Here is a 25,384-nt window from a genome sequence, read left to right as displayed (position 1 = left end):
GTCAAGCTCCCTGATAACTGCATTCCATGTATCATCTCATTTAAGGTGACAGCAGTTGGTTGTGAGGTGTGGATACTGTTACTCTCTTCACACTGCAGAGTCTTAAGAGACTGAGTTTTAGAAATGTGAAATAATTTGCCTAAGGTAACAAAGCCAGTGAGTGGCTGCTGCAGGACCGGAAGCCATGGTTTTCCCTCCTCCTGTATGGTAATGGTAATAATCATCACAGCTGCCTCTCCCCTTTTAGGCTAGGCCTCATACACTTGCCTTAATCACATTTCCCCATTTGTTTGTGGGATTTTTGTGCGCTTCACTCCTACTCTTACCCCATCCACTTCCTTTTTCAGTTTACCATGGGATCCTTTGTAGAAGGCCAACTGACTGACCATATCTGCCCACTCTCCACCCTAGGGAGGGCCTGACCATAACTACACCAAGGAGAAGATCAAGATCGTAGAGGGAATCTGCCTCCTGTCTGGGGATGATGCTGAGTGGGATGACCTCAAGCAACTGCGAAGCTCACGGGGGGGCCTCCTCCGGGATCATGTATGCATGAAGACAGACACGGTGTCCATCCAGGCCAGCTCTGGCTCCCTGGATGACACAGAGACGGAGCAGCTGTTACAGGAAGAGCAGTCTGAGTGTAGCAGCGTCCATACTGCAGCCACTCCAGAAAGACGAGGCTCTCTGCCAGACACGGGCTGGAAACATGAACGCAAGCTCTCCTCAGAGAGCCAGGTCTAAATGCCCACATTCTCTTCCCTGCCTGCCTGTTCCTTCTCCTTTATGGACGTCTAGTCCTTGTGCTCGCTTACACTGCAGGCCCCGCTTCTGTGTGCTTGTCCTCCTCCTCCTCCCACCCCATAACTGTTCCTAAGCCCTCACCGGAGCTGTTTACCACGTGAGTCCATAACTACCTGTGCACAAGAAATGATGGCACATCACGAGAATTTAGACCTGGATTTTACCATGAACCTCACATCTTGTACTCCGTCCTGGGCCCCCTGAAACTGCTTATTCGTGATTCCTCACCAGCGTAGAGCTCCACCTCCCCTTCCCCCAGTACCCTCAGTGCCTGCTTCTCAGTGCTGATGCAGCTGATGACCCAGGACTGCGCTCTGCCCCATCACAGCCAGCATGACTGCTTCTCTGAGAGAACTTGCCCATCAGGGGCTGGGACAAGGGGGTGTGGGTAAAGACAGGGATGAAGGATAGAGGCTGAGAGAAGAAGGAAGAATCAGCCCAGCAGGTATGGGCATCTGGGAAACCTCCAGCCTCAAGTGTGTTGGTAACATGAAAAAGCTTTGGGGGGTAGTTGGATCTGGGTGTCTGGTCCATTGCTGGCAGTGGACATTATTCTTGCCCTAAGAGACACTGCCTTTTCAGCAGCAGATACTGGTGAGATGGGGGTGGCTCAGGCTGTTCTTCCTCCTGCTAGAATGTCTGGAGCTGTTTCTACATTCAGATAACTGGGTCCCCTATCACGAGGCTACTGGCTAATAGGAATTCCCTCCTGGTGCCACCACTGGCCAGTACCTTTCCTAAGTCTTTGCTCAAATTAACCAGGTTGTGAGCCAGTGGCTTGAGTGAATGTTAGGCCTTGGGGGCTGAGTCTGTGAAAAGTCTAAGAAGCTCTGCCTAGACCAAACATGGTATACCTCCTGACCCCTCTCTCCCTCATGTCCTGGGATTCTGGGGAAGAGACCTAGAAACAAGCTTTCAGAGAAAAACCAGAAGTTGTCATAAATGGTCAGAAAGAACAATCAGGTTGGAGACTTGGGAAACCCAGGGCCTAAAGAGAAGTATCCATGAGGGTCAAACTTCCTGTTGAACTTCCTATGTTCTTTCTCAAGTGCTCAGGGATCTAAGTTAGTGGACAGCAAGCCTGTGGCTATGGGGTGGTGATGTTCCTCTTCCAGCTGTCCCCTCAGCTAAGGGGCTTAGTTTCCGTGTGGGGTGCCATCACTTGGTTCATGCTCATTCACACAAAGGGCACGTGTCTCAGCCTGGTATCAGGGAAATTGAGACTTATTTTTGCCCTAAAACGTCTCCCTAGCTGTTCTTCGTGGGGTTTTTTTGTTTGTTTTTTTGCCTAATTTGCTTTTTCTGACCAAGCCTTGTGGCACCAGCAATCTCCAAAGTCCTGTGGTGGGAGGGCTGAATAAATAAAACTACAAAGAGGTGGGTAAGGAGTAGGAAGGTAGAGAGCACCACTGATGAGGCCCTCCTAGCCCATGGCAGACCCAGACCTCTTCTCCCCCAGGAATTAGAAGTGGCAGGAGAGAACAACAGGGGCTGGGAATGGAGGGGAGAATTTCTAGGGGAAGTTTCCTGAGTTGAAACTTCTCCTGTGGTTACTGGTATTGAGAAATCAGCTACCAAACATGGGTGAAAAAGGACAAGATCAATTCTTTTCTAGTCAGTTCTAAGACTGCTAGAGAGAGATACCAGGCCCTTAGCCTTGCTCTCAGTAGCGTCAGCCCCAGTTCTGAGCCTCCCCACATTACACTTAACAAGCAGTAAAGGAGTGAGCACTTTGGGTCCTTAGACTCATGTCGGGGGAGGAAGAGCAAGTAGAAAAGTGGCATTTTCTTGATTGGAAAGGGGGAAGGATCTTATTGCACTTGGGCTGTTCAGAATGTAGAAAGGACATATTTGAGGAAGTATCTATTTGAGCACTGATTTACTCTGTAAAAAGCAAAATCTCTCTGTCCTAAACTAATGGAAGCGATTCTCCCATGCTCATGTGTAATGGTTTTAACGTTACTCACTGGAGAGATTGGACTTTCTGGAGTTATTTAACCACTATGTTCAGTATTTTAGGACTTTACGATAATTTAATATAAATTTAGATTTTCTTAATCACCTTGCCTGGCTTGGAGTCATGACTAATCCTGCACCTGCTCTGTCTAGCAGACCCATGCTGTGGAAAACCTGCTTACAGACATCACTTTTAAGTCCTTTGTGGATGTGGGGACAGTGAAGAGCAATAAAGAGTGTGAGGTTCCTGCTGGAGTTTTCAGCTCATCTGGAGAAGACAGGTCGAGGCCAGAGTTCCTTGACTGATGAAACCTTTATTTCCTCTGGAAGAGGAATGGTAGATGGGTTTCCTCTTGAGTGCTGACTCTGACTGGTTGGTAGTGGCTGCCTGAGGGCCTATTCGCACCCAATGGGAAGAATGTCATATGGCTAGTGACATCTCTTCTGTGCACTGGAAGGAAATGTCATGGCATGTATACCATGTATCTTCTATTTCTGTTCTAGGTCTTTGTTACAGAACTTTACTTTGCCTTGCAGTGATGGTCACTGGCAAGACTATCTCATGTAGTAAGAAAAGTACTGGAGCTGGGGACATGGAGGGCTAATTCCAGTCCCAGATCTGCCACTAGCTCTGTTTGATCTTAGTCAACTTTCATAGTTAGTCTGAGAGTGGATCAAATTATCACTAGGATTTCATTTATTTTTAAAAGCTGTCTTTTCATAGCTCATCCACTACTTCTCAAGGCTAGAACAAGGAGCTAGGGATCCCTTCTCAGGTTCTCTGGATGTGATATCCCTCAGTGAAAACTGGGAATCATGTTAATCTCAACGCCCGATGTAGAATTTCATGTCAAGTCTCAATAGTTGATTTTCTAAACCACACACCATCTATAGGATAATATCCCCATTCATTCATTCATTCATCTGCTATGGGCTAGGCACTGCCCATGCCTAAACAAAGACATAATCTTACAGAGCTTAGAGTCTAGCAACACCATTACCACCACCATCCCAAAAAAAGACAAAAAATGAAAGTAAGAAAGACTGAAGCTTCTTGTATTTAAGTGACCAGAGATCTGAGTATAAGCTACAGTGTATAATTTTTCTAACTGTAGTAAGGAGTAGGTGTGCCAGAACAAAAACAAGTAGAACAGCCCAAGGATAACCATCCCTCCAACCCCCACTGTTCTCTTTGGGAGGGAAAAAAAAAAGCAGAAAAGGAGGACATCTTGGGATAAAACAAAGGTTGGGAATTCCTTGTCTAGTTCTCTGGATATAAAATCTGAAACTAGGGTCAGGCACAGTGGCTACACCAAAGTAATCTCACCACTTTGGGAGGCCAAGACAGAAGTAAGGAGTATTGCTTGAGGCCTGGAGTTCACGATCAGCCTGGGCAACATGACAGGACCATATCTCTACAGAAAAATTTAAAAATATTAGTCAGGTGTGGTAGCTCATGCCTGTAGTCCCAGCTGCTTGGGAGGCTGAGGCAGGAGGATCGCTTGAGCCCAGGAGTTCAAGGTTACAGTGAGCTATGATCACGCCACTGCATTCCATCCTGGGTAACAGAGCAAAACCTTGTCACTAAAAAAACAAAACAAAAAAACCCTGAAACTGGTAAGTGAGCAGATGGTGGGTCAAGTTCTAACAAACTGGCCATATTTTTGCAAACTCACTCAAAATATAGTCACGGTCTGTCTATGGTGTATGAACAAACTGTGGAATCTAAAATGAAAGGATCTCTGGCCCATAGAAAGGACTCTGGATAAACTGAAGCTGTCACCAAACGTAGGCCTAAATTCAATGCATAGGAACAAATTCAATGCATAGGAACTCAGAGCCAGCATCTACAAAAGCTGAGGGTGCGCAGGTTTCTAAGTGGGTTCTAAGAGGGTTCTAAGAGGACCCAGTAATGCACTGATATCCAAGGTTATCCAGAGTCTCGCTCTGTCGCCCAGGCTGGAGTGCAGTGGCACAATCTTCTGCCTCAGCCTCCCAAGTAGCTGGGACTACAGGCGCCCACTGCCACGCCTGGCTAATTTTTTGTATTTTTGGGAGAGACGGGGTTTCACCATGTTAGCCAGGATGGTCTCAATCTCCTGACCTTGTGATCCGCCCGCCTCAGCCTCCCAAAGTGCTGGGATTACAGGCGTGAGCCACCGCACCTGGCCCTAAGTTCTCTGGTTTCTATTTATGGACATAATGATAAAAGAAATGTGGCTGAGTCCTTTTTATGGCTACAAAACAGTCTGTAATATATCTTTTCTTCAAATGTGAAGTTGAGTCGACTGATTCACTTAATAGGATGTGTGTTTTGGGATGTTTTTAGGCACTCTTTGTTTTGAAACATTCCCTCATCTGCCTACTTATTTTCTCTCCACACCATTCTCCCGTTAACCAGCTGGAGAGGCTAGCAGACCTCAGCATAGGGAATAGAGTTTGATGTCTAGTCAAAGCTTCAACTCATAACTTTGGTCTCCTTGACATGGTGTTAAAACAGACCCAGACAGCCTAATTAAGGGTCATAGTTTAAACCCAAGGCTAAGTTAGCCACAAGCTACACAATCTGCTTATTTCATTTTATAAGACACAAAGAGCCAAGAACTTTCACGTATCTTGCCCTTCCTGATGGTTTTCCCTCCAGGCCCTAAAAGCCTGTTGATAGTCTTCTAATGAGGTCCCTATCTCTCCCTTCTCCCTCCTTCCTCTTTGGTGGTGCTGATGCTTCTGTGGTCAAAGTTCTTGGACAGCCTACATTTTGGAGGCTATGGAAAATGAATATGAGAAAAGAAAAAATAAAGGCTATTCATTCCTTCATTCAACCAGCACCTACTAAATGCAATCAAGTGCAAGCCAGGGTAGGCTTTGCAATCCTGGAAGACAGTTAAGGCACTAAAACCCACAGCCACTTGAAATCTGTATTAATGTCACCACTGCTATCTCCAGGGAAATAATGCAGAGGGCACCTGCATTGAAAGTTGAAGGAAGCTCATCACTGAAGCTGCTCCTTTTAGGCTGGAAATATGGATACATATCCCATGATAGGGATGCTTCAACCAGAATTCAGCTTGTGATTACAAAAGAATGAGCACTGTCTCAACCCCAACAGGCTTTTCAGAAATGCCCAGCACAGTTATTCAGCAGCCACAGTATTTGACATTTGTTTCCTGTTTTCAGTTGCAAAAATACAGCATTCACTTTGATCTGTAATGCCCACAAGGGTTTCACTGCCCTCAGAGGGCAGTATGTTCATAAATATACTCCTTATGTAAAAGGACTACTGAGAAGACCCTGGAATAAAAGCACACTAACTCCAATAAATACACAGATAAATGCTATTTGATGATAATCCTAGAAGGCAAAAGATGACTGGGCAAACATTTATTGAATACCTACTACGGGCAAGGTACTGTATAAGATTTCTACAAGGCCTTGTGGGATCTGCCAGTCCTCACCCCCCACTGTTATAAGATTTCTTCTGCTACTACCCCTCTACTGCATGCTACTCTGGGCCAGTGACACTAGCCTCTGTCTTCCTCAAAAACATAAGGCCTTTGCACAGTTGTTGGCCCTTGCTGGCACTTTCTTCCCCTAGATATACTCATGGCTAACTCCTTTGCCTTTAAGTCTTTGCTCAAATGTAATCTCAGTGAAACCTACCCTGACCACCCTTTCATATATAAATATTTTGTTGTTGTTGTTGTTTGTTTGTTTTGAGATGGAGTCTTGCTCTGTTGCCCAGGCTGGATCGTGCAATGGTGTGATCTTGGCTCACTGCACCCTCCGCCTCCTGGGTTCAAGAGATTATCCTGCCTCAGCCTCCCGAGCAGCTGGGATTACAGGCATCTGCCACCATGCCTGGCTAATTTTTGTATTTTTAGTAGAGACAGGGTTTCACCGTGTTGGCCAGGCTAGTCTCGAACTCCTGACCTCAGGTGATCCACCTGCCTCGGCCTCTCAAAGTGCTGGGATTATAGGCATGAGCCACTGCCCCTGGCCTCCTTTTATATACATATATATATTATAGTCAGCTGGGTGTGGTGGCTCATACCTGTAATCCCAGCACTTTGGGAGGCTGATGCAGGAGAATTGCTTGAGTCCATGGGTTTGAGATCATCCTGGGTAACATAATGAGATCCTGTGCCTCTACAAAAAAAAAAAAAAAAAAAAAAAAAGGTGTTTTCATGCATGCCTATAGTCTCAGCTACTCGAGAGGCTGAAGTGGGACAATCACTTGAGCCCAGGAGGTCAAGGCTGCAGTTGAGCTGTGATCACGCCATTGCACTCCAGCCTGGGTGACAGAGCAAGACCCTGTCTCAAAAAAAAAAAAAAAAAAAAAAAAAAACAGAAAGAAAACACAGCCTTTCCCTTGAAATATAAGAATCCTAAAAGAAAACCTAGGAAATACCCTTCTCATTATCAGCTTTGGCAAAGAATTTATGGCTAAGTTGTCAAAAGCAATTGCAACAAAAACAAAAAATGATAAATGGATAAATGGGACCTACCAAAAGTAGAGAGCTTCTGCACAGCAAGAGAAACTATCAAGGGAGTAATAGACAAGCTACAGAATGGGAGAAAATATTTGCAAGCTATGCAACCAACAAAGGTCTAATATCCAGAATCTATAAAGAACTTAAATCAACAAGTGAAAAACAACCCCATTTAAAAAGTGGGCAAGCCGGGTGCAGTGGCTCATGCCTGTAATCCCAGCACTTTGGGAGGCTGAGGTGGGTGGATCACCTGAGGTCAGGAGTTCGAGACCAGCCTGACCAACATGGCGAAACCCCATCTCTACTAAAAATACAGAAATTAGCCAAGCATGGTGGTGGGTGTCTGTAATCCCAACTACTCGGGAGGCTGAGGCAGGAGAACCTGGGAGGCACAGGTTGCAGTGAGCTGAGATTGTGCCATTGTACTCCGGCCTGGGCAACAGAGTAAGACTCTGTCTCTAAATAAATAAATAAATAAATAAATAAATAAATAGTGGGCAAAGGACATGAACAAACACTTTCAAAAGAGATACAAGTGACCAATAAACATATGAAGAAATGCTCATCATCACTAATCATCAGAGAAATGCAAATCAAAACCATGAGATACCACCTTATACGAGTCAGAGTGGCTTTTGTTAAAAAGTAAAAATTTAATAGATGCTAGCAAGGCTGCAGAGGAAAGGGGACACTTGTACACTGTGGTGGGAATGTAAATTAATTCAGCCACTGTGGAAAGCAGTTTGGAGATTTTTCAAAGAACTAAAAGTTGAACTACCATTCGACCCAGTAATCCTATTACTGGGTATATACTCAAAGGATAATAAATCATTCTACCAAAAGGACACATGTACCCATATATTCATTGCAGCACTATTCACAATAGCAAAAACATGGAATCAACCCTTGTGCCCATCAATGGTAGATTAAAGAAATGTGGTACATATATCATGTAAAACTATGCAGCCATAAAAAAGAATGAAATAATGTCCTTAGCAGCAGCCTGGATGCAGCTGGAGGCCATTATCCGAAACAAACTAATGCTGAAACAGATAACCAAACATTGCACGTTCTCACTTAGAAACAGGGGCTAAACATTGGGTACACAAGGACATAAAGAAAGGAACGATAGACACTTGGGACTACTAGAGATGGGAGAGTGGGAGATGAGCAAGTGTGGGAGTTCAGTCAGGCTGGTGGGAAAATTTTAAGATGAAGTTATAAAATATAGACACAAATCTTCTTGGAAGGCCGGAAGGTTTTGCAAAAGTCTCAGGATAGGGTTATGGCTGAAAGCCGCCTAATCCTTACTTTGAGTAAATAGCTTAAAGTAGATACAAAGGAATGTAGAGTAGTTTATCTGAATAGCTTGTTTACTCATGTGGTCTTAAGACCAATCTTTGATCAACCGGGTGCACAACCACTGGGGGTGGGGGCAGGGTTGTTGGCAACCAGGTCAATTACCCTCTAGCAGTGTTTACTCAAAACCTTTGTCATTTAATCTATACTGAATAAATGCAAGCTTCGCTGGCTGATGGGGCGGCTGCTACTCTTTACAGCACCTTCCTTGGTGTCTGTGAGGGGCCCAGACCCTTAGCCGGAGTGACAGGCAGAATATCTGTGTTAGTGTACGTTATTCAACCGTTGTTGGGTCAAGGTCTGTGGGACAGACCCCCGCAAGCAAGGACTGATAAACTACTGTTAGGTACTATGCTCACTACCTAGGTTCAATCATACCCCAAACCTCAGCATCACACAATATACCTTTATCACAAATCTGCACATGTATCCTCGATTCTAAAATAGAAGTTGAAAAATAAAATAAAATTACAGTCTTTCCAACCCCACTTCCCTATCCCTTTACCTAGTTTTATTCTTTTTCTTTTCCCACTGGACATATTGTCTAATAACATACTATATAATTTATTTATGTGTTGATTGTCTACGTTTCCTCACTATAGTGTGAGCACCACAAAGAGAGGAAATTTTGGGGAGTCTATTTTATCTACTGATCATTGCAGTGCCTAGAAGAGTCCCTCCACATAATAGGTGCTGATAAATATTTGTTGAATGAATAAATGAGTAGCATCAGACATCTAATACTCACCTTAAAGGAGGGCTGCACCTAAGTCATCCAAGACAAAAAGGGATTTTGTCATCTTGTTCTAAAACTCTCCAGGACCCAGACTGCACAAACATCCTTTATTAAGCCAATTCCTGATTACCATCACACCCTCTCCTTAAATGTAATCTTCAGTTTATTTCTGGTAATATTTAAATAAAGTAAATATGCCAATGACCAATGACTGAAGAAAACTATTTCTGTATATCCTCACCAATTTATCCAAGGTTACCATGACCATATTGCTTTCATTCCTTGCTTCTTCTCCTACATGTGGATCTGTCTTCATTGGCCATCCTTTCACTCTCTCCAATCCCCCAATCTGTGGTCTCATTCACTCTATCAATGTGATTCCCAAATCTATATCATTGATTCTGCATCTATTCTTCCAGCTTCCATCGTGTAGTTTCTAGGCCTACTCAGATGATTCCATTAGAATGCCTCATTGGTACCTAAAAGTAAACAGGTTGCAATCTAAATGCCTCACCTTCCCCTTGAGACTGGCTTCTCCTGACTTCCTACTTCCACTGGGCAATCAAATCCTGGAATTCTCTTTGACTCACCTCCCTAAATGGGACCCACCCTTGCCTTTGCACCTAATCTAGTCAGTTGCCAAATCTTTCATTCTTTCTTGAATCTGCTCTCATCCTCTCCACTGCTAACACCTCATATCAGACTCCTAGCTGGGTTCCCAACTCTAAACCATTTTAGACAATCAAGCTAATTAATTTTCCTAAAGTACAACTCTGATTTTGCCACTCTCTTGCTCAGGTACCTTTAATAGCCCCCCCATTATCTACTTTAAATAAAGTACCAATTCCATACCCTGGGATTCAAGATCCTTTAGGAATCATTCCTGGCTGGGCACAGTGGCTCACATGTGTAATCCCAGCACTTTGGGAGGCTGAGGCGGGCGGATGGCCTGAGCTCAGGAGTTTGCGACCAGCCTGGGCAACAAGGTGAAACCCCATCTCTGCTAAAATACAAAAAAATCAGCCAGGTATGGCGGCTTGTGCCTGTAGTCCCAACTACTTGGGAGGCTGAGGCAGGAGAATTGCTTGAACCCAGGAGGTGGAGGTGGCAGTGAGCTGAGATCACGCCACTGCACTCCAGCCTGGGCGACAGGTGAGACTCCGTCTCAAAAAAAAAAAGAAAAAGAATTGTTCCTAACCTTCTGTGTCAATCTTGTGTTCCACTACTTCCCAACAAAATTTCAGTCCTAAAATCAACCCCACATGTTCAGTCCCATACATACGATGCACTTTGCTGTTTCTGCGCCCTGACTCACACTTTCCCCACTACTCTCTGCTCCTTCTATGAAAGAAAAAAGAAACACACCACGTCAACAGTAAAAATTCATTTCCCTCCCAAGTCCCACTCCTATTAAGTTTCTTATAATTCCAGGAATGTTCTAACCATTTTCAGGCATGCCCTCAAACACACATATGTTTATAACCATATATAATAAAATAATTCCACAAGTTCTGCAACTTGCCTTTTTTTCAGTTAATAAAATTTGTGCATGTTTCTGTTCCAGCACATAGATTAACCACATTCTTTTTAACAGTTTCATAGTGTTCTATTGAATGGATATGTCATAATTTATGTAAAAGGTTCCCTGTTGATGAACATGTAATTTCCAGATTTTTTATTTTTTTTAGAGACAGCGTCTCACTCTGTCACGCAGGCTGGAGTACAGTGGCGTGATCATAGCTCACTGTAGCCTTGACCTCCCACACTCCAGCAATCCTCCACCTCAGCCTCCCAAAGCACTGGGATTACAGGCATGAGCCACCATGCCTGGCCTCCAGATTTATTTTTTTATTTTATTTTATTTTTATCTTAAGCAGTGCTGGCTGGGCACAGTGGCTCACAGCTATAATCCCAACAGTTTGGGAGGCTGAGGCGGGTGGATCACTTGAGGTCAGGAGTTCAAGACCAGCCTGGCCAACAGGTGAAACCCTGTCTCTACCAAAAATACAAAAAATTAGCTGGGCTTGGTGGCACATGCCTGTAATCCCAGCCACTTGGGAGGCTGAGATAGGAGAATCGCTTGATCCTGGGAGGTGGAGGTTGCAGTGAGCTGAGATGGTGCCATCGCACTCCAGCCTGGGCGAGAGAGCGAGACTTCATCTCAAAAAAAAAAAAAAGAAAAAAAAAAAGGGCCAGGCACGGTGGCTTACGCCTGTAATCTCAGCACTTTGGGAGGCTGAGGCAGGCGGATCACCTGAAGTCAGGAGTTTGAAACCAGCCTGACCAACATGGTGAAACCCCATCTCTATTAAAAATACAATAAAAAATAATTAGCCGGGCGTGGTGGCAGGTGCCTGTAATCCCAGCTACTTGGGAGCCTGAGGCAGGAGAATTGCTTGAACCCGGGAGGTGGAGGTTGCAGTGAGCCGAGATCACGCCATTGCACTACAGCCCGGGTGACATGAGAGAGACTCTGTCAGAAAAAAAAAAAAAAGCCGGGTGCAGTGGCTCACGCCTGTAATCCCAGCACTTTGGGAGGCCCAGGCGGGAGGATCACGAGGTCAGCAGATCAAGACCAGCCTGGCTAACACAGTGCAACTCCGTCTCTACTAAAACTACAAAAAATTAGCCAGGTGTGATGGCACGTGCCTGTAGTCCCAGCTACTCGGGAGGCTGAGGCAGGAGAATCGCTTGAACACGGGAGGCGGAGGTTGCAGTGAGCTGAGATTGCGCCACTGCACTCCAGCCTGGGCGACAGAGCGAGACTGTCTCAAAAAAAAAAAAAAAAAAAAAGCAGTATTGCAGTAAACATCCTTGTACATTTTTCTTTGCATACTTGCACAGATCTGTACGATAAATTCCTCATAGTGGATTACTGGGCCAGAACTAGATTATGTACATTTTAGTAACTGTCAAATTGTCCTCCTAAAGGTTTGTACCAATTATACTCTTACCAATATTGACTTTGAGTGTCCGTTTTTCCAAATCTCTTTATATTTTTAAAAACAGAGATGGGGTCTTGATAGCAAGACCCAGGTTGGTCTTGAACTCCTGGCCTCAAGCAATCCTCCTGCCTCGGCCTCCCAAAGCGCTAGGATTACAGGCATAAGCCATTGCACCCAGCCTGTTTTTCCAAATCTTGACCAACCAAAGGCTGTTGAACTTTTTCATCTCTGCCAACTTGACAATGAAAAAACATGTAATTGTTTCATTTACTTTTATCCATCCTCTCTCCATCTTTTAGCCTGTTGGGAATCTACACATTCTTTAAATCCTAGGTTAAAAATTCATCTTCCTCACAGATCCTCCCCCATCAAATTTCTCCTGTCTCTAAGCATTTATAGCTTTTCATTTATACAGTTATTACACTGCTTTGAATTTTAGTGACTAGTCTGTATGTTATATTCCTCCAACCACTGTAGATTACAAATTCCTTGGAAGTAAGGACCTGAACTCATTCACAGAAACACTGAATGTAGAGCTAAGCTAAAATTCTGGAGATCATGTTAACCAAGCCTCTCGTTTTTATAAGGGAATATTAAGCATTTGCAGGATGCGTTACAGTTCACAAAGGCTTTTCTCAGACATTCTATTAGTTATATTAACTCCTCCATTAAATTGTAAGGGAAACATCGTTATCCCATTTTACAGATAAGGAAACAACTCCAGAAGATTTACTGAGAAAAGTGATTTACTCAGAACAGTTCCAAGGTCAGAATCCAGCATCCTGGCTTCATTCGCTGTTACTTCCACGACATCTCAGCTGCCTCTGGTTTCCCTCACAGCACTTAGCTTCACAATCTCTAGGGAATGAAATGACCAAAAAAAATTGTCAGGTGTTGACAGCAGCCTGAACATCTGTAATTAAATAAAGCAAACATGCTGACGACCAGGGATGCCCAGGTCTACACACATCTTTCGCCTTTCTTTCTGGAGTCGGCAGACTTGCCCCCGGCAGCGACCAGCCTCCCCACCCGTGCAGGCGGCGTCTGGTCCAGAGGGAAACACGGCTGCGCGCGGCCCCTTTAAGGCTGCGGGCGGCGCGTGCCCACAGGCCTTTCAAATGGACCAATAAAAGTCCGATGGGCGGTCCGTCGAGGACCAATAAAGAACGAGGACACTGCGGGGTGTGCGGCGGCCCAAGCGGTTTCAAACGGCTTAGAGCAGGCCGCTTGGTTCTGACCCAGCTGAGGTGAGTGGTCGGTGGGCCTGCCCCACCCGCGAGGCCCTCGAGTGCAGGCATCGCGCGCGCAGAGGAGCCCCTGAATCCTGGGCGGCTGGAGGTCTCCAGACGCGCGCCCCCCTTGCCCCACGAACCCGGCAGGTCTGAGGCGGCGAAGCGAGGCGGAGGCCGGGGGACCTGCGGCGGGCAGGGCCGGGGGCGTGGGCGCTCGTGTGCGGCGGAGGCCGGGGTTGGGCTCCAGGTGGCCAGAGCGCGCCGCAGCGTGGCGCGGGTGGCAGCGTCCGCGGGGCGCGGGCGGTGCAGGGCCGCGCCTGGCGGCAGCGATTTACCAAGACTAGGGCGGGGGCCCCGAGAGCCGGCCCTGCTAGAGTGCCTCTCGCGTAATTGTCAAGTGAATGAATAAGTAAGCGCCTACGAGGGCTGTGGTGGTTGCGAAGGGCCTTGTCGCCCTGGAGCAAGGACAGCGGCACCGGGGCCTGGCCGCACACCTGTGTCCCTGCTGGCTTGCTGCGATGTGAACGATTCCGATCATCCACCACCCCGCCCTTAACGACTGGCTTTCTCTCTCTCAACGTGTCGGGAGCGTTCAGGTGTCCTTCCAGCCATGGAGGCGTGGGGGAACCAATACAATAGCCAGCAGTGTGGGTTGGGCCTTGCTACTTTAAGGTCGGGCTCGGTGAACTAGATTCTTACTTTGAGCTCTTCCCTCTACTTGTAATCGTGGTAATTGTTGAGCAGGATTGAAATGCATTCCGTTCTGTTTCTTGGATAGAAAATGATGAAAGGGTTGTTGCCAGAGTGGCTAGTGTGTGTTGGAAAATATATTCGTGTTGATGAATCTTAACAATGAGTTTTTCATTCAGCATCAATAGAGGTTGAAGTGGTTTTTGCAGAACTTGCCCCAAATTTATGCGTGGCTCTAATTTAATTCTCATGGGACCAAGGCATCAAATCTTGGCCCAGAAATGCTGCCTGTCTTATGCATAATTATAGTAATTGAAAACTCATTTTTAGAATGGTGAGCTCCTTCCTCCATTTTCATCACCCTGAAGAGTCCTTCTTTTGACCTAAAGAGCCAATAAATTAAGCTAAGAATCTTTTGAAACTTTAAGAAATTGTAGAAGACTTTGACTTCTCTGAAGTGACTGGACAAACTGTAATGCTTTTACCAAATTTAATGATATAGATAAAGGTGAAATCAATTTATTTTGCAACCATAAGTTAAATCTAGTTGGTAAACTCACGTAAAAAATTTTTTAAATAAGATTTTAGGCTGGGCGCGGTGGCTGACGTCTGTAATCCCAACACTTTGGGAGGCCGAGGCGGGCGGATCACGAGGTCAGGGGTTTGAGACCAGTCGGGCCAACATGGTGAAACCCCGTCTCTCTCTCTACTAAAAATACAAAAAATGGCTGGGCGTGATGGCGGGCACCTGTAATCCTAGCTACTCGGGAGGCCGAGGCAAGAGAATCATTTGAACCCGGGAGACAGAGGTTGCAGTGAGCCAAGATCCCGCCATTGCACTCCAGCCTGGGTGACAGAGCGACCCTCTGTCTCAAAAAAAAGAAAAAAAATTTTTTTAAAGGCTGTTCACTGAGGCAATGGCAAGCAAAGGTATTCCATAACAATTAACATGCCTTTTACTTTATTCTCCATTACTTTAAAGTCTTGATCAGTTTTGAATTATGTTTGAATTATGAACAGTGGGTGTGGTAATTCCATCGCAGTCTTCTACAACTGACAGCTCAGTTTTAGCAACACCTATTTTTTTGGTGGCTTTTTTTTCTTTGTTTGTTTGTTTTTTACCTTTACGGTTTATTGTAAAGGATGCTACAAAGCATACAGATGAAGAGAGGCGTAGGGCTTGTAGGTATGGGAGAAGGGTGTGGAGCTCTTATGCTCTCATATGAAGTGTGTTTGAATATACCAACTCTCCTGTAAACTTTTATCTTAATTCCATCAACCCTCACTTTCTTTTTTTTTTTTTTTTTTTTAAGACAGAGTCTTGCTCTTTCGCCCAGGCTAGAGTGCAGTGGTGCGATCTTGGCTGACTGCAACCTCTGCCTCCTGGGTTCAAGCGATTCTGCCACCTCAGCCTCCCAAGTAGCTGGGACTTCTTGTGTGCACCACAATGCCCAGCTAATTTTTTGTATTTTTAGTAGAGACAGGGTTTCACTATGTTGGCCAGGCTGGTCTCGAACTCCTGACCTCAAATGATCCACCCGCCTCAGCTTCCCAAAGTGTTGGGATTACAGGTGTGAGCCACCACATCTGGCTAACCCTCACTTTTCTAACTGTAGCTTCTATTAGGACTTTATCAACAGGTTTTGTTTTTGCAATACTAGGTAGGGGAAGTGTTCCCCAGCTAGACATAATATCCATTCCTAATAAAACATTTACATATAGGAGACACAGCTTCCAACTTTCATAATTCTGTCAACACTTATATCTTTGTGTTCTCTCAATTTTTTTTTTTTTTTTTCAATCAGATCTCACTCTTTCGCCCTGGAGTGCAGTGCTGCTATTATGGCTCACTGCAGCCTCCACCTTCAGGGCTCAGGTGATCCTCCCATCTCAGCCTTCCAGTAGCTGGGACTGCAGACGTGCATCACCATGCCTGGCAAATTTTTTTAGTTTTTGTAGCGATGGGGTTTCGCCTTGTTGCCCAGGCTGGTCTTGAACTCCTGGGCTCAAGGGATCCTTTTGTCTCGGCCCCCCAAAATGCTGGGATTACAGGCGTGAACCACTACGCCTGGCCTTCTCAATCTAACTGTAGCCCTGTTCGGGGCTTCACCAATGGCTCTTGGTACTACCGTACCTGGGGCTTCCATATGAAGGAGTCCCAGGAATTTCTTTTTGCCACTCCCTGACCATTTTACCTACTTATATACAGAAGGCTTGGGGTCCCCAGCAGATGGTTGAGCCAAGAGACCCTTGCCCATTTGCCAGTCTTTATCTTGACTCATCTACCTATTGTTTCCACAATTTCAGATCAGATTTCTCATTGTAATCTGCCTCCTGACTTACAATTTCTCCAAACTGGGGTAAATATAGCAAACTTGTTTGGAACCCCTTAATGGTGGGAGACCAGCAGGGTCTCCCTTTGGCTCCCAGGCTAGTCTTGAACTCCTGGGCTCAAGTGATCATCCTGTCTTGGCCTCCCAAAGTGCTGGGATTATAGGCATGAGCCAACACCCTGCTACCTTACTTCTTAATAACCATTTAAAAATTTCCACCTTCCGGGATGAATCCATTTGCCCTCTGTCTCACCATTCTCTTAACCTAATGGTTTTATTAGCATCTGTAAGACCCACGAGAGGAAACTGAGACAGCACATTTGATAAGGCTTCTCGAACTGTCTTTTGATTTTGCAACAGTAAGGTTATCCACATTAAGGGGTCACCCTTAACCACAGCATTTACCATGACTGGGTAGTGGGCATATTCAGAGGGTAAATATCCTAGTCATCATAAAGCCAGTTTCACATGGCTTGCATATGAAGCATATCAGTGGCTCTATCTGGATCTGGGGTGTTCCACTTGGCATTTATGGGTGGAATCAGACTGTCCCCTTCAGGAAGCTTATGATACTAATGTACAAAGTGAAACAATTCCTTCACATTGTACCCCCTGGTTTCAATAGTTCTTTGATTTTTGCAGACCACCTTCTTCGTTACCAGAGGTCTTAGAAGCACTTTCTGTTGTCCTGGCATACATTTTTCCCTTGAGGGACAGCTTTGAGGCTAGTGGCCTAAGCTCTCACACTCACTGAAAGCTGAGCTTGGTCTAGCAGGAAGGTCCAACCCACCACTCTCTTTTAATTTCATTTTAGCTGTTACAGATAACAATAACCAAGGGATTTAACATTTCGCTTTTTTTTTTTTTTTTTTTTGAGCCAAAGTCTTACTCTTTCTCCAGGGCTGGAGTGCAATGGCACGATCTCGGCTCACTGCAACCTCTGCCTCCCAGGCTCAAGCGATTCTCCTGCCTCAGCCTCCTGAGTAGCTGGGATCACAGCACCCGGCTAAATTTTTTGTATTTTTAGTAGAGATGGAGTTTCACTGTTAGCCAGATGGTCTTAATCTCCTAACCTCGTGATCCTCCTGCCTTGGCCTCCCAAAGTGCTGGGATTACAGGCGTGAGCCACCGTGCCGAGCCAGCATATCACTTTTTAATACTAGTTTGCATTTCCTTGTGCATCCTGTGAACCAACTCCCAGGCAGTTGGATCCATCTCTGGATTCCATGGATAACTTTTACCTTTAGTAATTGATGACAGCACAGCTTCAGCTCTTTACCATGGGTGACCACTTGGCCACCTAAGAATCAAAGTTCTTCATCCCTATCCTTTTATCCTTTTTTTTCCCAAACCATATGTGTCTGTGAGCCAAGTCATTCTAGCAAATCCCAATTCTGATGCCAATTCTGAGAATATAGAATAAGAAACTTTAATAAGTTTATCTTATACTCTCACAATACAGAAAACTTCTGTGACCTCAGATGTGTGAGATTTTTTTCCCCACACACCAAGCAAGTAGTTCTTCAGCAGTGGACACTAGCTGTGTGTCCTCTAATTCAGTTCAATTCTGATACCTTTTTTTTTTTTTTTTTTTTTTTTGAGACAGAATTGCTCTGTCGCCCAGGCTGGAGTGCGGTGGCGCAGTCTTGGCTGACTGCAACCTCTGTCTCCCGGGTTCAAGAGATTCTCCTTCCTCAGCCTCCCGAGTAGCTGGGATTACAAGAACACACCACAACACCCATCTAATTTTTTGTATTTTTAGTAGAGACGGGGTTTCTCCATTTTGGCCAGGCTGGTCTTGAACTCCTGGCCTCAAGTGATCCGCCCGCCTCAGCCTCCCAAAGTGCTGGGATTACAGGCATGAGCCACCTCACCTGGCCAATTCTGACACTCTCTATCTGGAGGTAGTGTCAGATCCCACAGGTTGAGGGTTTAGTCCCAGAAGACTGCCCCCAACTCAGATGCCAGTCTGAAGCCCCAGGTTTTTTTTTACCTGTGCTTCTGTAGGCTGACTATAAAAATGGGCATTCCTAACACCGCCCCCCATTCCCCGCCTTGGGTTTGATTAATTTGCTAGACCTGTTCATAGAACTCAGGAAAACACATTTTCCAGCCAGTTTATTATAAAGGATATTGCAAAGGATACAAAGAGCTATATAGGGTGAGGTATAGGGGAAGAGGCATGGAGCTTCTATGCCCTCTCTGGGCACACCACGCTCCAGGGGCCACCATGTGTTCAGCTCTCAGCTTCTCCAGCAGCAAAGTTTTAATTGCAATAAATTTGAGTACCTTAATATTATGAACACTGTTCTAGGTTTTTGGTAAGCAATTAAAAATAATAAACATCTTTAACAGTGCCTTAGGATAAGTGTTAAAAATTTTGACAGGGAATGAGTATGTTAAGGTAAAGCCAGGCTCTCTTATGCTCCTTTAATGGGGTCTTATTAATTCATTGAACAGATATTGAGATTGATGCTTAATGTCTGTCACACATTGTTCTAGATTCAGGGAATACACTGGTGAACCAGAAAAAGACAAAGGCCCTGACCTAAGGGAGTTTGACAGTTTTATCTCTCAAACAATTTACTGTAGCAAATTATAGTTTCTGTAATCCCTCTGGGCTCAGCTCTGGTCCTTGAATAAAATACATGCCCAGATACTTTTACTAGCAGTAGGTAACATGTATTGAATGCCTACTGGGTCCCACATTTTGTTTAATTAATTAATTAATTAATTAATTTTTTTGAGACAGGATCTCGCTCTGTCGCCCAGGCTGGAGTGTAGTGGTGTGATCATGGCTCACTGTAGACTCAACCTCCTGGGCTCAATCTGTCCTCCCACCTCAGCCTCCCAAGTAGGTGGGCCTACAGGCACATGCTAATTTTTGTATTTTTTGTAGAGATGGTGTTTTGCCATGTTACCCAGGCTGGTCTCAAACTCCTGGGCTTAAGCAATCTGCCCTCCTTACCCTCCCAAAGTGCTGGGATTACAAGCATGAGCCAACATGCCCCGCTACATTTTATCTTTTTTTATCCTCACAATGTTTTACAGATGAGGAAACTGAGTCTTTAAAAGGCTGTGCAACATGCTCAAAATCATAGAACTAAGTGATAGAATCTGAATTCAAACCCAAGTCAGTCTGTCTCCAGGGCCTTTGCTCTTAACCTATGGTTGTACTAGGTGAAGTAGGGATCTGTAGGAGAATTCAGGAGCAATTTCTGGGTAGAATTCCCCCAGCCCCTTTTAAAAAAGTACTTCTATCGGAGATGTGATGAAATATGAATGACAGGCATGATAGTTTTTAGAGGAAAGATGGCATTTACCATATGGGAAATGGACAACTGTGACAGTGGTGGCGGTGGGTAGCTAAAGGGACGCATAAAAATTGAGTTCTTAATCTAATTAGGATTCTTGGTAGTCAGTGTTGGAGAGTTTTAAGGTTTTTAAATGATTTTCTTGTTCTTGCCTCTGGAGTTTAGAATACATTACTTAGCTCATTTCTATCAGGGCAGTTACTCTACCTACTTGATGTGTATAACTCCAACACATTATGCTTATTCTTTTCCGTCTTTGCATTCTGTTCTGGAACTTCTCACTTCACTCTACCCCTACCCCCAGCCTGTATTACTGGCACTCTCAGGCTTCAACTTAAATGTCATCTCCTTAAAGAGACACTTTTCTGAGCTCTCAATTAGAGGAGCCCTCTTGGTCACTTTTACTTCACTTTTCCTTATTTACTTCATAGCATATATTGTTATGTAATTGTTTATTGTTTGTCTATATATTGTTAGATTTTCTCATAAAAATGAAAGCAGAACATAGATTTTTTTTTTCCTTTGAGGTTACCTCAGTGACTCAACAATGCCTGCAACAAACTAGGTGGTCAAAAATATTTGTTGAACAAAATTGGCCAAAACTGGCATCATCTTCTCTGAACAAAAAAGTGATAAAAACAGTATCTGACTATTCAGTTGGCTGTGTTTCTGTGTCTTTATTTATTTTTATATTCTAAAAATGTTGCGACAATGGTGGCTCAGCAATTTTTTTTTTTTTTTTTTTTTTTTTTTTTTTTGAGATGGGGTCCCACCCTGTCTCCTAGGCTGGAGTGTGGTGGCCTGATCTCTGCTTACTGCAACCTTCACCTCCCGGGCTCAAGGGATCCTCTCACCTCAGCCTCTAGTGGCTGGGACTACAGGCGAGTGCCACCACACCCAGCTAATTTTTTTTTTTTTTTTGAAGAGGCAAGGTATCACTATGTTGCCCAGAATGGTCTTGAACTCCTGGACTCAAGTGATCTGCCTGCCTCGGCCTCCCAAAGTGCTAAAGTGCTAGGATTACAGGCGTGAGCCGCCGTGTCTGGCCGTCATTTTTTTCTTTTTGTGGAGACACAGTCTCAGTATGTTGCCTAAGCTGGTCTTGAACTCCTGGCCTCAAACAATCCTCTCGCTCCAGCATCCAAAGTGCTGGGATTACTGGTGTGAGCCACTGCACCAGGCTTGTTCCTGTGTCTTTGGGTGTAAGCAGTTTCTTAACAGTCTCAATTAGTCTTAAAATTATTTTAGACTAGTTCAGAAAGTCTTTAAGAAAGCTAGAAAAATTATACATCTGAATTTTTAAAAAAAATTTTAATCTGTTTTGAGAGGTACTAGTCAAATACATTGTAAGATGTCCTTCTATTGGAATTTGTCTGATGTTTTTCTCATTAGATTGGAGTTACAGGTTTTGGGCAGGAAGACCACAGAGGTAAAGTGCCATTTTCATCACATCATATCAAGGGTACATGCTATCAACATGATTTATGACTGTTAATATTGACCTTGACTGTTCATATTGACCTGAAATAGTGTTTGTGAGGTTTCTACAGTGAATTTACTTTTTTTTCCCCTCCTTTTCTATACTGTATTCTTTGAAGGGAAGTCACTGTTTGCAGCCCACACTTAAGGAATGGGGAGTTCCTTGATCTTAGGGTGGAGTACCTACCTAATTTATTTGAAATTCTTGTCTCTCCTTTCCCATTTATTAGTTTAGTCAAGTATTTACTGATAATAGTGTGGACTCAAGTATATTTATTTTATATTTGAGGTTACACTCCAATATTACTTTATTTTGTTGTTCAGGTTGTTCCAGCTTTGTCCTTTGGGAGCTTCCTGTATTCCTTTAACATACGTGTGTGTGTGTGTGTGTGTGTGCGTGTATTTGTATTGATCTTTGAGTACTTCCTTACTATCTGGAAATGTTCCAGGCTCATCTTGTGTATTTCTTGTCCCAGTGCTAGAATCAGCCATTTCCCCAAGGTGCCCTGGTTCCTTTATTGGAGAATGCTGTTAGAAACAAGACCTGGGTACTGAGTGTTCTCTTTGCTACTGGGGTGTCATTTCTTTTAGGTCCTTTCAACTGTTAGAGCAAAGAAATATATGAATGTATGCTAACCCCATGTATATAGACATATCTATAAATATTTCTCTATGTAGCCATCTGTGTCTATATTAAGTTAAACGAGTTCCATAGATCACTTTCAGTAGTATGGGCGGGGGGGAAAACATGAGTTCCTACTGGTGTCTCCAATTCTGATCCATTATCACATAGATCATTCTAGCCTCCTCCCCTTGCTGATCTTTGAATTTCCATTCACAATAGTGAAAAACCTAATTTCCACCATCCATTTATTTAATTGTCCAGTTCCATTATATATGGATATACATACATGGATAGCAGTATCAGAATTGCTAACCCATACTCCATGAAAAAAACTTTATCAACTAGAGTACATACTTCTGTGCAGTTCCTTTTGCCCTTAATCTTTCAGACTCCACTCATTACCAAAGCTACTTAGGTCAGAACCTTTTTCCCACCCCCTTTGGTGAAGTTGTTTCACACATCTGTAATATAGATTCCCTTGTCATAGTCTTCATTCTTTTCTGCAATCTCCCAGTCTCCTAAATGACTTTTTAAAATTTGCATACATTAAAGTTCACTCTTTATGTCATAAAAGTCTCGAACTCCTGCCTTGGCCTCCCAAAAGTGCTGGGATTAACAGTACAACCCACTGTGCCCAGCTGACATAAATTTTTAATTCAGCTGGATAAATACCTAGAAGCAGATTGCTGGATCATATGGTAAGACTAGTTATAGTTTTGTAAGAAACTGCCAAACTCTATTCCAGAGTGGCTGTACCATTTTGCATTCCTATTAGCAATGAATGAGAGTTCCTCTTGCTCCACGTTCTTAACAGCACTTAGTTCTATCGGGTTTTTGGATTTTAGCCCTTCTGGTAGGTATGTAGTGTCCCCACTTTATTATTATTATTATTTTAAAGAGATGGGGTCTCACTGTGTTGACCAGGCTGGTCTCAAACTCCTGGCCTCAAGCAATCCTCCCATCTCAGCCTCCTGAAATGCTAGGATTATAGGTGTGAGCCACTGTGCCTGACCTAGTGTTCTCACTTTTTAAAATTATTGGTTTTCATGACATTACCTTTTTTGAAAATAAATGTTAGTTTTTTAAGAGGAAACTTTTTAAAAATTAACTTTATTTTGGAATAATTATAGATTGTTCCAACAGAAAAGTTGCAAAGATGATGTGTAGGATTCCTGCATACCTGTCACCCAGTGTGCCCTGTTATTAACATCGTTTAAACAAACTCCAGATTCTGTTTGTGTTTCAACAGTTTTTCTATTCATGTCCCCATTCTGTTTCAGGATCCAATTCAGGGTAACATATTGCACTTCATGGTCATCTCTATTAGCCTTCTCTGGTCTTTGGCAATTTCTCAGTCCTTCCTTGTTTTCATGACCTTGACCATTTTGAGGAGTACTAGTCAGTTGTTTTGTAGACTGCCCTTCTCTTTGTCTTTGTCTGATATTTTTCTCATGATTAGTCAAGAATTACGTGTTTTTGGAAAGAATACCTTAGAATACCATATCATATCAGGGGTTTTGTGATATCCATGTGACATCATTAGTGATATTAACCTTGATCACTTGGTTAAGTTAGTGTTTGCTAGGTTAAGTATTAAAGTTAGTATTTTTCCCTTTCTATAGCTATTCTTCTGAAAATGAGTAGCCAGGTCTAGCCCACCCCCAAAGTGGGTGAAGGGATTAAATTCCACTTCCCGGAGTTAAGGGTATCTACATATATTTGGAATTTTGTAAGGAAGATTTGTCTCTTTTCACCCATTTATTTCTTTATTCCACTGTTTGTATCTTATGGACTAGTGTGTATGTGTGAGTGTGTATTGGCTTATGTATATTTATTCTGTACTTTGAGATTTTATAATCTATTTTTTTCCCTCGAATAATTCCAGCTTTGACTGTTGGGAGCTCTTTTTGGTTGGCTCCTGTGTCCCTTTGACATGCCCCCATCTTTTTAATTTTTTTTTCTTTTTGAACACTTTCTTATTTTCTGGTACTTTAATATGCTCCAGGCTCATCTTTTATTTTCTCTGCCCTAACCCTAGAATTAGACATTTCTCCAAAGATTTCTGGTTCCTTTTGCTTGGTATTTAGAAACCGAGATCTGGATACTCTGCCGTCTGCTCCTTGCTAGTGGGGTGTCAGTGTTTCTAGGCCTTCTCAGCCAAAACAGCCAGGTAATATATATATGTATTTTAAAGGATAATGGTGGATGATTATTCATTTATACTTTATTTTTATTTTTTTAGTTGATATTTTATTTTATTGACTTCTCTCAAACAGATTCTATTCACTCTTCTATGCACAATTTCAGCCTGCTTGGTTCTTTAAGTCAATTGCTAAATTAGAAAGAAGGCACTGCTACAAGATAACTAGAAGTGTTAGCTTGATCATAAAGGTCGCGAAACGAAAGCTGTAAAATATAAAGCCAGCCTGAGCAACATAGACAGACCTCATCTCTAGGGAAAAAAAAAAAAAAATTAGCTGGGAGTGGTGGTGCATGCCTGTGGCCCAGCTACTTGGGAGGCAGAGGTGGGAGGATTACTTGGGCCTGGGAGGTGGAGGCAGCAGTGAGCCATGTTTGTGCCACTGTATTCCAGCCCAGACGACAGAGTGAGACCCTGTCTAAAAAAGAAAAGAAAAATCTCTATCCAGTACATAAAAATATTTTTATGCTTTAGAGGGCTGCCTACAAATTTTGAGCAATGTTTAATATGGGAGATTCCTCCAAACCTATGGATAGTCCCCTTGAATATCACCAAATAGCATATAATTTTTTAATAGTGAATCTGCTTTCTATAGGATAAAAAGGAATAGATTGCTTGTACACCCAGAGAAGCAGTTTGTTTTAGACCAGAGAGGACTTGCCTTACTTGGTCCTAAGGGCTGTAACCCGACTTAGGCTTCTCTTTTTTTTTTTTTTTTTTTGAGATGGAGTTTTGCTCTTGTTGCCCAGGCTGGAGTGCGGTGGTGCAATCTCAGCTCACTGCAACCACCGCCTCCCAGGTTCAAGCGTTTCTCCTGCCTCAGTCTTCTCAGTAGCTGGGACTGCAGGCATGTACCACCATGCCTGGCTAATTTTTGTATTTTTAGTAGAGATAGGGTTTCGCTATGTTGGCCAGGCTGGTTTTGAACTCCTGATCTCAAGTGATCTGCCCGTCTTGGCCTCCCAAAGTGCTGGGATTACAAATGTGAGCCACCGCACCAGGCCAAGTTAGCCCACTCTTACATCAAAGGACTGAAATATAGGTTTGTTTAAGTCTGAAATCAACCTAAAGTCTCTCAATGACACTGGGATGATGCTTATAATGATATAGTAAAAGGCCAAGCTGGGTGGATCACCTGAGGTTAGGCTTTCAAGACCAGCCTGGCCAACATGGTGAAACACCATCTCTACTAATAATATCAAAATTAGCTGGACGTGGTGG

General features: G+C 43.7%; 2 protein-coding genes across 5 annotated transcripts in view; both read left to right on the top strand.

The window, feature by feature from the left end:
• LRP4 (LDL receptor related protein 4) overlaps positions 1 to 2,865 on the top strand; it is a 60,562-nt gene extending 57,697 nt beyond the window's left edge. The window contains exon 38 of the mRNA XM_034932493.4: positions 412 to 2,865. Coding sequence (XP_034788384.1) covers positions 412 to 744 — 333 coding nt within the window. The 3' untranslated portion in view covers positions 745 to 2,865. The remainder of the gene's footprint in view (positions 1 to 411) is intronic.
• A 10,581-nt stretch (positions 2,866 to 13,446) lies between these two features.
• CKAP5 (cytoskeleton associated protein 5) overlaps positions 13,447 to 25,384 on the top strand; it is a 102,551-nt gene continuing 90,613 nt past the window's right edge. For 2 of the 4 annotated variants that reach the window (XM_008968128.5, XM_034932489.3), the window contains exon 1: positions 13,447 to 13,537. The gene's annotated coding sequence lies outside the window, so the exon portion shown is untranslated. The other 2 variants (XM_055093656.2, XM_034932492.3) reach the window with 1 other exon arrangement.

Source organism: Pan paniscus, chromosome 9 (genome assembly GCF_029289425.2).
Source record: "Pan paniscus chromosome 9, NHGRI_mPanPan1-v2.0_pri, whole genome shotgun sequence".
NCBI lineage: Eukaryota > Metazoa > Chordata > Mammalia > Primates > Hominidae > Pan > Pan paniscus.
The sequence above is the reverse complement of the archived record's forward strand: the minus strand, read 5'-3'. Positions and strand labels throughout refer to the sequence as shown.